Source organism: Dermochelys coriacea, chromosome 2, assembly GCF_009764565.3.
Source record: "Dermochelys coriacea isolate rDerCor1 chromosome 2, rDerCor1.pri.v4, whole genome shotgun sequence".
Taxonomy (NCBI): Eukaryota; Metazoa; Chordata; order Testudines; family Dermochelyidae; genus Dermochelys; species Dermochelys coriacea.
This window is the reverse complement of record NC_050069.1, coordinates 231,195,987-231,212,114: the sequence shown is the minus strand read 5'-3', so window position 1 is coordinate 231,212,114 and position 16,128 is coordinate 231,195,987. Positions and strand designations below refer to the sequence as shown.

Here is a 16,128-nt window from a genome sequence, read left to right as displayed (position 1 = left end):
ATGATAGACTTGCTCTCCATGAGTCTGATCCAAAGTTCATTGAAGTCAGTGGAAAAGACCTTCATTGACATCAGGTGGCTTTGAATCAGGCTCTAGCAGGAGAGGCTTACATTTCTCTAGTAAAACACTCACTCCAAATTAACTTCTTAAAGTACAGGTTTCTCTCTTCAGGTCTCCTTTCCTTTAGGACTCCTGACACTGCTTGGAGAAGGGCCTTTCTGCAACTTCTAAGAGCTCTCTTGTTCTGAAAGAGAGAAGAACTATGGAAAGGTGAAATAAGCAATAAGATTGTTAGCAATATGACAATTTGAGGACTGGACACAACACCAAAGGTTTCAGGGAGCCACCCTGTAGGCCACAATGAAATATGCGCGCAAGATAAACAAAAATTGTTGGCATATCCATTTTCTTTTTCTGCTTTGGTGGCTGGATGTTGCCTCTTATTTACTGTTGCCTTGCGCACTAATATTACTTGATCACAATACAAGCTGGTATTGCTCCAGGTCAGTATTAGTTAATGAATAACTCTATTTTTCCTACTGGTTTCAAGGTGAATAGTGAGTTAGTTACATACTCTAAAAATACAAAACTATTAAAAAGTCACAGTGTGTTATTGTTTATTTCACAGAACTAAAGTTGAATGCATAAACGAAGGAAACATTTAAATTTTCCTTTCACACTTTCATATCTGTGTGAGGAAAAAAATGTAAGGCACACATGATTTACATTTTACAAGATATACAAAAATCAGATTATAAAATGATCGTTTGGGAAGCTAAAGTTTCTGAAATATTTCACTCTTAAAACATTATAGAAAGAAACAGCTGATCTGCTAAAGCAATAGGGATGACAGGTGCATTAGCAAAGTTATTGCATTGTATAGGCCAAGACCTCTCTTACAAGGCTAAGCTGTATTATGGAGAAAGAGTATCTAAGTGGCAGTGTTTCATGAGGAGCATCATGAGAGTTGTCCATTGCTACTGCATCTTTAGAATATGCATAGCCAGTATCCTCCAACCAAAGACACCTATGCGGATATGCAGAAAGGTGTTGCCACAGTCTCATCATCATGTTACCCAGACAAACCCCTTCTGTGGCCAGTAAGAGGTGCTGGTAGTGTCTGCCAGTCACATTGCTCCAGAAGCCTTCACCCCGATTATGGGTAGCCCCTGAGTGCGTGTGAGATGGAGGGGAACTGCATATTTGGCTCTGTATATGGTCTGAGATTACAGGAACTGAAATTATACCATATAGAGCATTTTTTAAAATGGGATGTATTCAAATACAGTGCCATCAGCTACCCAATACCAAACCCTTGTAGTGAGGTTTCCAGGAATATGTGCATTATTAACAGAATGAGACAAGTGCTTGCTGAGCAGTTTGGAGAGACTGCATTGATGTGAAGCCCGACACTCATGAGGGTGATGCGGGCATGGTGAAGAAACAAATGCTTTGAAGGCTTATTCACAGTGGCTTGTGTTTCATTTTCATTCTTTTAAGTGTACCCATTTGTTCCATTTCATAATTAGTCAGCACTATATTTTTCATAAGAAATGCTCTTGTTAAAGTAATTCTGGAATCTTATACAACTATAGAATGATTATGAAATGAAGTAATGGCTGCTGCTAGTACGTAAAAAAAAATATGCAGACACTGAAAAAGTGACTGCTATAGGATTTGCACAGGAGAAAATAGCTTTGTCCTAAACCTTTAGGTAACCCAGTTGCATAATTTTATTAAAACAAGGCCCATCTTTAATTTATTAGACTAGAGAGTAGCATGTTCATTTCGCTCAATGTTGGCCACAAGATCCTTTGTGTCACTAGTTCCAGGAACTACATCAGTATTAAAATACAGGTTGTTCTCAAAGCTGTCATTTGTTGACATGTGATTCTTTCTTTTCCTGTAGAAGAAATACCCTGCAAGGCCAACTCCTGCTAGGATAAGGATCACCACAATAATGACAATCCCAGTTCTGCTGTGACTAGGTTCAGGAATCTTCTCCTCTTTTTTCACTGCTGTAAACGAATGCAAAGCGGTTAACTAGAAATCACGTACTTGGCATCTGATTATAGAACACAATCCTGTACTTAGAAATAGTAGTTTATTTTTATGCATGAATGCTTTATCATCTCCAGATAATTAGTGACTGACAATGCAGAAGGCAAAATCAGAAAGCATATGAATAAAACTTAACACAACATTTCAATCCAATTTTAGGGAAGAGTTCTGCATTTGGACATAAATGGAGTATTATGGATGTTTTATTATCGAGGAAATGCATTTGATGGCCATTTAACATCTAAAAATATATGTGATATTATAATATAAAATATTACAATCTGGTATAATATATATTAATGCTTTTATTTGGGCTTTTACTTCATTTATTTGAAAGAAAGTAACCCTACCTTTCTTGTCTGGGGGCTTCTCAGTTGATTGAACATCAACAGCTTTAAAACAGAAGAAAAACAGTTACTCAGGATCTTTAAAAGTCTTTATTATACACTGAAAATTGTACATTAACACATACTAGTATATACTGTAAAAATGACCATTTTTGCCTGAACAGGGCCATGGACTTTCTGGTATTGAATAAATACAATATTTTTACCAGTAGCAACATGTGATAAATTAATCTAATGTAGTTACAAACCATGCAATGAAGCTGAAATGATTCTGCTGTGAGCTCCACACTGACAGACCCCTGCACCAGTGCAGAGCTACAGTGAAGTCCATGGATACGCAGCAGTTCACTTCACAGGGCAGCTTGTAGGAATGTGGCCTATGAGCCTAACCCTGCATATGATTACAACTGGGCACAGCAATTACTATTCTAAAGAAGTCACAGTAAGGACTAGGCCTGGCAGTAAATGTTTGCAGGATTGGGTCCTATGTGACATCTTTGTATTAGTTTTAACACCCCAATATTTTTGCTTATTTATCAAATAAAGTTCAGCTGCATACACAGAATGGAAATATGTCCAGGGTTTTCAATAATTTGGGTAGAAATTATGTAAACATGTGTAATGGAAAATATTCAGTTAAAGGAAGACTGCAGTTATAGATCTATGTTGTACAGCCTCTTCAAGAAAAAGAAGGCTTAAATTTAACATGCTGACAGTTTATATTAATTCTCTGTACTGTAGAATGGAGAATTATCACAGCCTTGCAAAATTCCACTTATTCACTCACCTAGGGTTATTTATTTATTTTTGATAGGTAAATAAAATATCATTTGTTTTTCTATTGTTAATCACCACGTTGAAGTACAGGTGAGTAGATTTTGTGGATGGTCTGTTACATTTTTGTGACAATTTTGCAAGGCTGTTTGTATAATATAAAAAACATCTTTCATCAGCAGTCAGGAGAAAGTCAGATGACTGTGTACTCAGGAGCAGCTTTCTATAAAAGGATAATGGGATTTCCCTCATTTCATATAGAGGAACTAGGCACATTTGCAATACTGAATGCATTTTGCAACAGTTGGTGCATGTTCACAAGAAACTTGCTGTTACAATGCAGTGTGGGAGAAATGCTCTCTCCACATACTCGGCTCCTTTTGCACCTTTGGGAGGTAGGATTGATCATGGCAAATCTCAAATGATTCAGTTGAATTTGTCTGGTTGAAAAACTGAATTGAGCAGAAAATGTTGCAAAAATAGGCACTCTTATGAAATGTCCATTGCTTCCTGGTTGACCTGCATCAGAAGGACAGCAAAGATAACATTGTTCATGGTATTTCTGCTTCATAACAAAATCAGGTGACATGGAGATGTACAGAAATGATACAAAATAAGTTAATTCAAGAGTCTGGCTTCTCAAAAAAAATTACATTTAAATAATGGGTGAATTTTCCAGATAGTACTCTTGTTACTTTAATTTGTGCAGCCATTCTTAATTAGGGCAACGGGCACCATCTTCACAAAGTAGGATGAAGAAAATAAATATTGACACCCAAGGTGGAAATGGTAAAGCACAGAGCTTTCTAAATACTACCAGTGCACTGGGGTACTGGCGTATATGTACTCGAGCCCACAGGACAGGCTTGCTTCTAATTTGTTCCCGAGTTTGCACATTCTATTATTTCAAGGACTTTCTAAATTTTGTACACTTAGACCAATGCTATTTGCTTTTCCCTGATCAATTTTTCCTTTTCCAGTTTACTCATCTTCGCCTAACATGCTTCAGGAAAGAATATTCTTGCAATACAAAGAAGTGAAACTAATGAATATTCATTTAATATAAGCAGCAGCAAAGAGTGCCGAGTGTGTGCATGCATGTGTGTATGAGAGAGAAACACATACAAAATAGCTTTAGGTTAAGATATAAGCATTTTTTCATGAGAACAAAATTTTCAGGAATGGATCAAATTGTGTGTGCAAAAAATGCAATCCTAACAGCGCCCATGCAATTGCACACACAATTATTGTAACTATATGGGCAATTTTGCAAGTGTAAGTACAAATTTCCTGATTTGCTTGCATGCATTTTTGGAAACAGAGCTTGGCCATCCATTTTTTGAATCCACCTACTTTTTGACAGCGTGACCCTTTCTTTCATACTATCTATGTGTATTCTGTATTGTGTATAAAAACACAAAGGACATCTATCACAAATGTACTCTACGCAGCACATATCTATTAAGAGTATGCATACCATAAACATTACTAACTAAACAAATCCATAAACACAATACATTAAACTCATCACTTACTTTTTGGTTTTTTACAAACATATCCTTTGTAGGAAGAACAATAAATATTATTCCAGTTCCCAGAGTTTGCATACATTTCGACACAGTGCTCATTTTGTTGACTTGAGGGTTCTCCGACATTCCAGTTGACAAAATCCACTGCAGTGTTGTCTAGCCACAACCACTGTCCTAGTGTTAATTAGAAATACATTGAACATTAAGCTGTTGTTTAATAGTCATTCACTTTTTGACAATGAGAATAAAAAATTCAAGGGCACTTCAGAGAATTTCACATTTCTATAGTTTTTGAAAAATGCCCCCCCAAAAGAGGTATGTCCATTAGAGAGGTATGAAGGTCTCAAAGCCTCAACCTGTCACGACTTTCGTAGATTACTTGAGAAAAGCAGACTCAGAGAAGGTATCCCTCCTAACATCCTCTGTTTTATTATTTTGTTTAGTTATTCTTATTGTGGTGATGACTGACGGAAAGAAATCATTTAGTTTCTCTGAAATGTCCTTATCTTCTGTGATTTACAAGTTATTTATTTTTATGACTATTTACTCATCAAAATCCCACATAACCTTTCTAATTTCCATTTTTCATTTTACTTGCCATAGTTTATGTTCCCTCCTATTGGCTTCAGCAGGGCTGGATTTCCATTTTCTGACAGATTATCTGTTTACTTGAATAAACCTCTGAAACTTTGTTATTTAGCCATACTGGGACTTGTTTGTTTGCCTTGCTGTTTCCTTTTCATTACAGATATGCCTCTTTCATTGCCCTTAAATAATGTTTAAACAACTTTCATGCTGAGTCTACAGATTTCCTTACTTTTGAATTGAAGGTTTTATAACCAGCTTCCTCATTTCTTTGAAATCCCCCGCTTGGCGTCACTGTGCTAAATTTTGGTACATTTATTTCCCTGAATATGATGAACTTAATTATAGTCACTATTTAGTGGAACAACTATAGTTAGTTCTTGAATCAGCTCCTGCGTGTTTCTTAAGAGTAAAGCAAGGATAGCCTCCTTCTTTGTGCTCTAGAATGAAGTGCTTTAAGACACAATCAATCACTTAAGATGTCAAGCAATTACTTCTCTAAACCTTTTTTTCCCATGATTGACCAGTTTACAACCTATTATTCCTTTTTATTACACTCTGATCTTCCTCCTCATAGTCACTTTTCAAAATGAAATTCATTTTTATATCTATCTGAAAGCTAAAAATGGTCAAAAACAGAACAAAATATACTGATCAATCTCAAACTCTGGAGAGGGGGCATTTTGTTTCACAGGAAATGTCTACTTTTTTTGTTTTTGTTCAGTTTAGGAAAAGAAAAATTTCAAAATTGCCAAATTTCTCACACAATGGAAAATCTGGGTTTTACCCAGGGTCTAGTTATATGTCTTCCATTGGCAAGAACTCTATGTTGATCTTCTATTTTTGCATTTATGCATCTTACATTGTTTTTTTATTTTTCTCAGGGTATCCGTTTTTTCCTTAGCTCCTTAGTCTGATGCCTGTTACTTTTCTGGAACTTATCTCTATAAGCTCATTCTTTCCCTCCACCAATTAGGCTGTATTTCTTGCCCTATCCTTTGCTGGATAAAGAAATGCTTTTCAGTTACAGACATCCCTAGAAGATGTCTTTGTCTGAGTTGAGTGCTCCTCAGATTTCAGATGCTCCCTACTTCCCTCTTAAAATAATCCCCCCAAAACTTCATCAGTTTTCTGCGCCAGCAGTCCAGTGTTCTCCTTTGCGGCAAGTGGAGCCTATCCATTCTATATAGGCTTTCCCTTCCTCAGAGTGTTCTCCAGTGTCTAATACATTTAAACATTCCTCAGCTGCACAATGACATTTCTCCTATCAAGCCAGCCCTGCACACGGAACTGCAAGTATTTCAGAGAAAGCCCCTCAAAGGTCCTCAACTTAGGTCTTTTCCTAGTCCTCTAAATTTAGCTTCCAGGATTTGTAGTATCCACGGCTCTTGATCACTGGTACCAACGTTTACCGTGACTATGGGGTCCAATGCAGCACTCAGAAGAGGGTCTGTCTAGATGCCTCATGAAATTTTCCATCTTTGAGTCTGTTAGGCAAATACCCAGACAATCCTCACACACTCAGCTAGAGTATCAGTGTTTCCAATGAGAGAAGATTCAGTCACTGCAGCCATGTCTAATGATTGTAACCCCTTCTGCCTTCCAGGGATAATCTCTTTAGCATCTAAGGAATGATAGGCCTCCTATACCTTCTTTGGAAAATAGGTCATAAGCAAAAGAGTTGTTTGCTCCAGAGAGGCTGGTTTCCACTTATCATGAGACCAACTCCCTCAACTGGAAGATCAAGACAGCCAGTTGCCTGTTATCTCTATAAATAATTTAATCTCTTAATGCTCCTCCGATTCAGTAACTCTGGCCTCAAGATTCTGCATTTGTGCTCCGAGGGTCACGAGCTGCTTGAACCAGATGCATCGTCACCCCAGTTGGCCACAAGAATCATATTTTAGACTTTCTGAAGTAAAAAAGGTAGGAGCTGTCCTGATGGATCTGCTTCTGGTCTTCAACTGCCATAGTTAAACTGGAGTTTTGACTCTGGGTGGGTACTAGATTGAGCTACCTTTTAATTTAAAGATAAAGTAAGAGGCCAACATTTAGCCATACATTCATTTAATGGATTCTTTTTATATTAGTTGAACAACTAAGGCAACCTATTTGAACCAGTGCTCAACTCTCACACAGTCCAAAGAGCCCTATGTTCACTCTGTCAGTTCCTGGTTCTTTCCAGAGCCTCCCCCATCCTGACCCCTTGTTCGAGAAAGGACTCTTGCTACTTATTTCTTCATTTATAGCTTGCCAGTTACAGTGACTTTACCCTCCAACACACTTTATTACAATCAAGCGACTAGTCATACCTATGCTCTTCATTCCTACAACAGTAGGTAAAATAAATAAAATGTCTCCTTTCCTGCTTTATCTGTTTACGTCTTACACCAAAGTGCAATGTGAAATATTTGACACTTAGTGTATCTTTATGACAAATATTCATTTGGAAATACGTATTACAGGAAAAAAATTACCATCCACATTTCTGTACATTCCTGTCCAAAAAGTTGATGATTTTTCTTCAAGTGGCTCTATGTTGTGTGCCAGAAAGTTGGCTTCAGCCAAATCTTCTACTGAAACCAAAGAGGCACCTACAGAACACCAGAAACAATCATTCTGGAGATGAGTTTATAATGAAATACATTTCCCCCTGTTGAGAGTGCTTTTTCTGGTCTTTTCAAGTGTTATGACAGTTTTAAATCAACTATCCTCTCAATCTCATTACACCTGTAAGAGTATAAAATATTTATTTTTTAAAAGATCCTGGTTGTTTCTACAGATTATACGAAATTTGTAATAGCACATGAATTATCTGTGGCGTGGATTTAGAATGAATATTCCTTTGGCCTTGCACTGGAAATTAGGGACAGTAAAAGAAAAGCACTGCAGCACAGACACAAAAGAGTGGAAAGCCAATAACAGAAGAATTAAGATTGTCAAAATCTGAAGATTTTGGAATACATGCACTGCTACATACATATGTCTCAAACTCATAGCAGCTGGCAATAGAAGGGCTGCTCAGTAATTCTTAGTGTTTCTTTTGTGGGATTCAGGTGCTTTCTGGTGTTAGATACATGGTTTTAAAATAGATTAAAAACCTGCACCATTTTTTAGTATCTGGAAAAACTTGTGCTGTGAGTTCACAAAAACGACGACTAGAAATTCCCAGTAAAGTTTGCACTAGGTTGTGTGACTGACATTGCTTGGATAAATTTTGTGACATTGCTTGGATTAATTTTGCCCATGAGATTTACAAAGTTTATCATTTTTGCAGTCAAATATTAGAATATGCATATCAATTCTGTAGCCTCAAAACAATATACACTTCATCCTGTATATGATACAACTAGCACATTTATAATTTTATTAAGTGTTTTCTGAACCTCTATATGTCATCTGTGTCACAGCCTTTGTTAAATTCATATATCTTTATATTTGGGGATACAGCATTGTTCCTCCCCACTCCTCTGTGCTCCACATCTTTGGCCATTCACTGCCCAATTAGTATCCTGTTAATTATCTACCTGTAACACTAGTCATTATACTACAGCTATTAACTCTCCATGTTGTCCTGACAGGCCAAGGAATTCTGGCATTGTGTTAATCAGTAGTCCAGAGAAGAAAATCAGCAGCATAATGATGTAAGGATTGGCATGTTTTAAAGGTTGATAAAGTGCATTTTCTCTTTTAGTTTGTGACTGGGACTAAGGAATCACCTGTGTAGTAATGACTGTGGATAGTATGTGACATGATGTGACGGTGCCCCAATTAACCATTTTTGATTTCGCTCTCATTCTTGGAGAGGTTTATCTCAGGTAAAATATAATTGTAGAAATAAGGTGAAGTAATATATAATCATAGAAAATAAAGGCACTTTGTACTACTACTGATTTAGGGCCCAATTCCGCCCTCACATAGGTGAAATTATAATTGAGACCAAATCCCACTATTTGTGGGGAATTAACAGGATACCAATTGGGCGGTGACTGATTATAAATATAGGAAGCCCAGAGGGTGAGGAGTGACCATGTTAATTTTGTATTCCAAATATAAAAACACATGAATCTTTAGTCTTCTATACTGCGTTCATTATTATAGGCAGTCTCAGGAAACACTTTCACAAATGCAGAAAAGGAAATGGACTTTGAAAAGTTTAGGTGTATCACACAAATGATTAAATCTATATCATTTTGAGGCTATACATTTTTGTACTTTTGACAGCCCTCTACCAAGCAGCAGCAAGCGTCTGTAGCCTTGCAGGTTGGCTTCCCGGGGGGGAGGGGGAGGGGGAATTAGTGATGTGGAGTCTGAGTATATTCTATTATAATTGTTTAATTTATACATAGACCAGTTCTTGAACATAGATGGACAAACAACAGGCAGGAAATCCCTTCTTTCAGGAATTTCAGCCCAACACCAATGCCTGGTTCTCAAGTAGCAACTCTGCATCAAGAACTGACTCCAGTCAGAGATCAAGGCAGAGAACAAATTTTCCTGCTGTCTACACAGCTCCTAGACAGAAACGCGCTGTGACAGGGTCAGGCCAGATGGCTACAGGAGAATGATAGAAGATAGATATATTAGCCCCAGATTAAGCAGGTCCCTTTTCCCTGAGTAAGAGAATGGGCTGTTCCAGAACAATCAGGAAGTTGCTGGAACCAATTAAGGCAGGCTAATTAGGATACCTGGAACCAATTAAGAAGCTAACAGAATCAATTAGGACAGGCAGGCTAATCAGGGTACTTGGTTTTAAAAAGGAGCTCACTTCAGTTAGAGAGGTGCATGTGAGGAGCTGGGAGCAAGAGATACGCAAGAAGCTGAGAGCGAGTAGGCGCACTGCTAGAGGACTGAGAAGTACAAGCATTATCAGACATCAGGAGGAAGGTCCTGTGGTGAGGATAAAGAAGGTGTTTGAAGGAGGCCATGGGGAAGTAGCCCAGGGATTTGTAGCTGTCACGTAGCTGTTACTGGAGACACTTGTAGACAGCTGCAATCCACAGGGCCCTGGGATGGTACCTGGAGTGGAGGGCAGGCCCAGATTCCCCCCACCTTCCAACTCCCTATTTGATATAAGAGAAGTTGACCTGAACTGTGGGTCCCACTAGAGGGGAAGGTCTCTGGCCTGTCCCCCGACCCATTAGGTGGGCCAGCAGAGACTGCGGGGATTGTTCTCCTCCTTTTCCCCATGCTGGCCAGTGATGAGGTTAGCAGAGCAAACAGCAGGTTTGTGCCACTAACAAAAGGAGCCAAACTGAGGGCTGCCGTGAACCTCTGAGGTGAGCAAATCCGCCAGAAAGTGCAGCACCCACCAAGGCAGAGGAGGAACTTTGTCACAATGCATAACCAAACTAACAACATGTAGTATGTTGTCCTCAGATTTAACATTTGCTCTCATGTTAAGAAAAAGAACTTGGAAGACTGTGTAAGTAGGCCGCCTGGTGACACCTGTCATAACCATAAAAATATGCTACAACCAGAGTTGTGCATTTGGGGGGTATTTCTGTTTTCGAAGGGACACTAGGAAGTAGTTTTTGGCAAAAACTTGTTTTAATAAAAAAATTGTACAAATCATGATATAAACAGGATGCTAGGATTAAAAAACCCCACAAAACAAAAACAAAGAATTAATGTAATTTTAGAAATTCAAATACAACAGCTGTTTTAACTAGTACATGAGAATAAGACATTGAAACTGACTGTACATAAAGATTCACTTCCCGAGACAACTAAATTACAAAAGGTAAACAAGGGTCCCAATTTACCAGTGCATTATCCCAGTCAGGATTCTGTAATTCTATTCATTCAATGGCATATAACGAATGTATTTTAGTGGCAAATCAAGCCCACAGTATAAATGATGTAAAATGAGATTTGAAAAAAACAAAGATTTTATTATTAATGCAGACAAGGAATTTGTCTTTAAATTATGCTAATACTTAGCACTTTCATAGCCACTGATACATTCATTCATAGTGCTGTATAAAAAAAATATAGATGTGTGATTTGTGTGCATTTTACCTCTAATTTGAAAGGACACTCACCTAATCGAAGACATTCTAAGGAGGCCTGGGCCCAGTTTCTCGTAGATGAAGACTCAATGAAGTAGCAGTGACCACGAAAAGGGATCCATGATCTGTGTTCTGACTCCGGGCACTTTCCGGGGAGCTGGGGAGGATCAGTGGGGGCTTTAACTGTTTAAAAAAAGGGACATAGTTTGTAATTAATAAAACATTTTAATGAACAGCTTTCTCTCACTCACTTTTACCATGACTAGCACATACTAATTTGAGACCAGGAAACTCTCATAACAGCTGTTTAATCATAATATAATCTTTGAAAATCTGTATTCCTTATTATTATACCATAGTGGAAAAATCTCAGACTGGTGAATGACTAGTGTTACAGTTGCATTTTATGATCTAAGCACCTAATTCAGCAAAGCCCTTAAGCACATGCTTATCTTTAAGCACATTCATAAGTCCATCCCTATTGAGCAAACACTTAAACAGGCTTAAGAACATGTTTAAGTCCCATGTTAAGTGCTTTGCTGAATTAGAGCCTAAATTTGGTAAGATCAGGTCATAAACCAATACTACTTTTGAACCAAGAGAGCAGCTCATTTGACATCAGTGGCTGAGTTTCAGGTGCAGATGAAGACAGCACAGTATAGGGCCAAAATTATTAACTTAAAAACTGCAGTAAATAGAAAATGTTTAAAATCTCACACAATTAGGAGAATATATATTATGTAGCCTAAATATCAGGAATGCATTTATATTTTAAAACCAAGTATTCTGGGTCAAGAAAATCTGTTCTTATTTTACTCATCTACTAAGACCTGAATTCAGGATTTTCCTATTTTCCTTGGCAATAGCTATTATCATTACAATCATCAATGAGCCATGAGAGAAAACGATCTTTTCAGGCAGTTGCAATGCTATTAATTTATGAAGATGAAAACACAAAATCCTTCAAGGTTTGGCAGGTAAATAAAATGGAAATGGATTTTCAAATATTTTGTTTAAAAATATAATGATTTTGCACTGTGATGATGAACAGGGTTGTGAATAGATTTTAAAATCTTTTTAAATAAAATGTTTTTGTTCACCTTTAATGGGGGATGTATTGCACATGGGTTTAGCTTTTCACTTCCATTAAAAAATAACTAATTAAAACATTAGAGAGACCGGGTAGGTGAGGCAATAGTTTTTATTGGACCAACTTCTGTTGGTGAGAGAAATAAGCTTTTGAGACCAACAGAAGTTGGTCCAATAAAATACTACCTCACCTACCTTGTCTCGCTAATATCCTGGGACTGACATGGCTACAACAACACTGCACAATTAAAACGTAACTATTTAAAAATACACTAGTTGTTGTTCTTAATCTAGCCAAAGGAAGATGACCTTCAACTTGTGGAAAGTGTGTTTAATTAGGATTCAATTATTCCATATTTAAAATGCACTACTCTATAACACTGAAAATAAGTCAAATGACTTCAATATTAAATGCCTACACTCTTTTGCCCACAAGATCTGAGGAAACAGAAGATTATTTTACAGGAAAAACAGTTATTTTTCTTTGGATAACTCAAAAATTAATAAGTCCCAGACTCCAGCAGATGATGTTACTGAGTGTTTTATACTAACCAGACTTTCAGTAATGAACCAAACCTCCTTCCCTCAAGTAAACACTGGAAGAGACTTAACATTCAACTTCTGTCTTGTGTCTTGCTAAACTATCAAACTCTTTTTTTCTTGCTTTTATCTAGTGTTCTGTACATCTTGTGAATAATTCTCTTAACTAGAGTTCTATTTTTACTAGGGCCGTCAAGCGATTAAAAAAATTAATAGCGATTAATTGCACTGTTAATAATAGAATACCACTTATTTAAATATTTTTGGATGTTTTCTACATTTTAAAATACATTGATTTCAATTACAACATAGTGTACAATGCTCACTTTATATTTAGTTTTGATTACAAGTATTTGCACTGTAAAAAACCCAAAAGAAATAGTATTTTTCAATTCACCTAATACAAGTACTGCAGTGCAATCTCTTTATCATGAAAGTTGAACTTACAAATGTCAAAATATGGACAAAAAAGCTGCATTCAAAAATAAAACAATGTAAAATTTTAGAGCCTGAAAATCCACTTAGTCCTACATCTTGTTCAGCCAATCGCTCAAACAAACAAGTTTTTTTTACATTTGCAAGAGATAAATGAGAATAGGCATTCTCATGGCACTGTTGTAGCCGGCATTGCAAGATATTTACGTGCCAGATGCACGAAAGATTCATATGTCCATTCATGCTTCAACCACCATTCCAGGGGACATGTGTCCATTTCTGCTCGATAACAGTCCAAAGCAGGGCGGACCAACACACATTAATTTTCATTATATGAGTCAGATGCCACCAACAGAAGGTTGATTTTCTTTTTTGGTGGTTCGGGTTCTATAGTTCCCGCATTAGAGTGTTGCTCTTTAAGACTTCTGAAAGTATGCTCCACACCTCGGCCCTCTCAGATTTTGGAAGGCACTTCAGATTCTTAAACCTTGGGTCGAATGCTGTAGCTCAGTGGTTCTCAACTAGGGGGTCCAGGACCCCTTAGGAGACCTCGAGCAGGGCCAGCATTAGACTCTCTGGGGCCCAGGGTAGAAAGCCGAAGCCCCACCACATGGGGCTGAAGAGCAGGTCCCTGAGCCCTGCCACCTGGGGCTGAAGCTGAAACCTGAGCAATGTAGCTTAGTGGGGGGCCCTGAGGCATGGGGCCCCAGGCAATTGCTACCCCCTAATGCTGGCCCTGGCTTTTATATACAGAAAATCAGTTATTGTGGCACAGGTGGGCCATGGAGTTTTATAACATGTTGTGGGGGGCTCAGAAAGAAAAAGGTTGAGAACCTCTGTTGTAGTTAGAAATCCTTAGAAATCTCACATCGGTACCTTCCTTGCGTTTTGTGAAATCTGAAGTGAAAGTGTTCTTAAAATGAACCACATGTGCAGGGTCATCATCTGAGACTGGTATAACATGAAATATATGCCAGTGTGGATAAAACAGAGCAGGGGACATACAATTCTCCCCCAAGGAGTTCAGTCACAAATTTAATTAGTGCTTTATTTTTTAACGAGCATCATCAGGATGGAACCATGTCCTCTGGAATGGTAGCTGAAGCATGAAGGTGTATACAAATGTTTAGCATATCTGGCACATAAATACCTTGCAATGCCAGCTACAAAAGTGCCATACAAATGCCTGTTCTCACTTTCTGGTGACATTGTAAATAAGAAGAGGGCAGCATTATCTCCTCTAAATGTAAACAAGCTTGTTTGTCTTAGTGATTGGCTGAACAAGAAGTAGGACTGAGTAGACTTGTAGGCTCTGAACTTTTACACTGTTTTCTTTTGAGTGCAGTTATGTACAAAAAAAATCTATATTTGTAAGTTGCACTTTCACGACAAAGAAATTTTACTACAGTACCTGTATGAGGTGAACTGAAAAATACTATTTCTTTTGTTTATAATTTTACAGTGCAAATATTTGTAATAAAAATAATATACACTTTGATTTCAATTACAACACAGAATACAATATATATAAAAACATCCAAAATATTTAATACATTTCAATTGGTATCCTATTGTTTAACAGTGTGATTAAATCTGCGATTAATTTTTTGAATCACAGTTCATTTTTTGAGGTAATTGCGCGAGTTAACTCAGATTAATTGAGAGCCCTAATTGTTACATGTAGTTTGTGTACACCACTGCCCTCTGTTGGATATATCTGACTTATTCAAACTTTTGTCTCATTTTCTAGTCAGTGGCTAGTCTAACACATGCTAATACAGTTGACAGCAAATGAAGATACTTGTGTAACTCAAGAGGTAGAAAGCCTGTGTTTTTGGAACTGTGTTTTTGTGTTCAAACTTCTTTCAGTTTCTGTATTGCTTCTGCCCCTGCTAATATTTCAGACTGTTTCTGTGCTGCCTCTGCAATGCGTTCTTCTATCGTTCTATGCTACTGTCTGTTAAACATTCACAATACCCTCAGTGTGCTGTAAGACCAAGAAGACATGGTCTCTAACTCAAGCAGCATACAATTTACTGTGGTCGTCAGCAACTTGACATTCACTATTTGAAAGGAATTGCTTACTATTAGTTTTCCCTATTTTACAAAGCAATCCCTATGCACACAGCAGGACACGAAGAATAATGTACTGCTTTACTAACTACTTTGGTTTTACACTAATGAACTGGGTTGATGGGTTTGGATTTATGAGCTATGGTTGTTCTCAGTGAGCTTTTTTTAGTAGCTAAGCAAATAGGAATCACCACTGGCTTCCATTCCCGCTGGCCTGGTGCCCACTCACCATTTTCCCCCTAACTCAGTTCAAAAACTCAGTCCCTTTACTGACTTGACTTTCTCCAGTTATTTGTTAGTTACTGAATATCAAAGGGAACAGTCATTTACTATATATCTGTATAGTCTCTAGCACAATGCAATATAAAAAAGTAATCATCATTATTACCATTGTTACATTCAATTGCTTACCATCTGACCATTTACAGATAGAGTAGTAGTTTTCATCACAGGATGCTGTCTTCCAGGTTCCTTCAAGGTCCAGATAAACACAACCTATTTTCTGTTTCGGCTCTCCTTTGGCCCACTTAGTATACTTCAACTTCCAGTTATCAATCCATTCATAATGTCCATCAGTCTAAAAGCAAAATAAATTAATAGAAACAATGAATCAGATATCAATACTTGCTTCGCAGTCAGTTTTGTGAGAATAATTCTTTCACTGTCCTAACCTCTGTCATCTCT

At 37.5% G+C, this 16,128-nt stretch overlaps 1 protein-coding gene across 1 annotated transcript in view; it reads right to left on the bottom strand.

Moving 5' to 3' along the window:
• Positions 1-600: 600 nt before the first annotated feature.
• The window catches only part of LOC119851112 (macrophage mannose receptor 1-like), an 80,486-nt gene continuing 64,958 nt past the window's right edge, over positions 601-16,128 (bottom strand). The window contains exons 25-30 of the mRNA XM_038390375.2: positions 15,856-16,021; positions 11,341-11,490; positions 7,774-7,890; positions 4,718-4,885; positions 2,412-2,453; positions 601-2,018 (exon numbers count right to left, since the gene is read on the bottom strand). Coding sequence (XP_038246303.1) covers positions 1,768-2,018; positions 2,412-2,453; positions 4,718-4,885; positions 7,774-7,890; positions 11,341-11,490; positions 15,856-16,021 — 894 coding nt within the window. The 3' untranslated portion in view covers positions 601-1,767. The remainder of the gene's footprint in view (positions 2,019-2,411; positions 2,454-4,717; positions 4,886-7,773; positions 7,891-11,340; positions 11,491-15,855; positions 16,022-16,128) is intronic.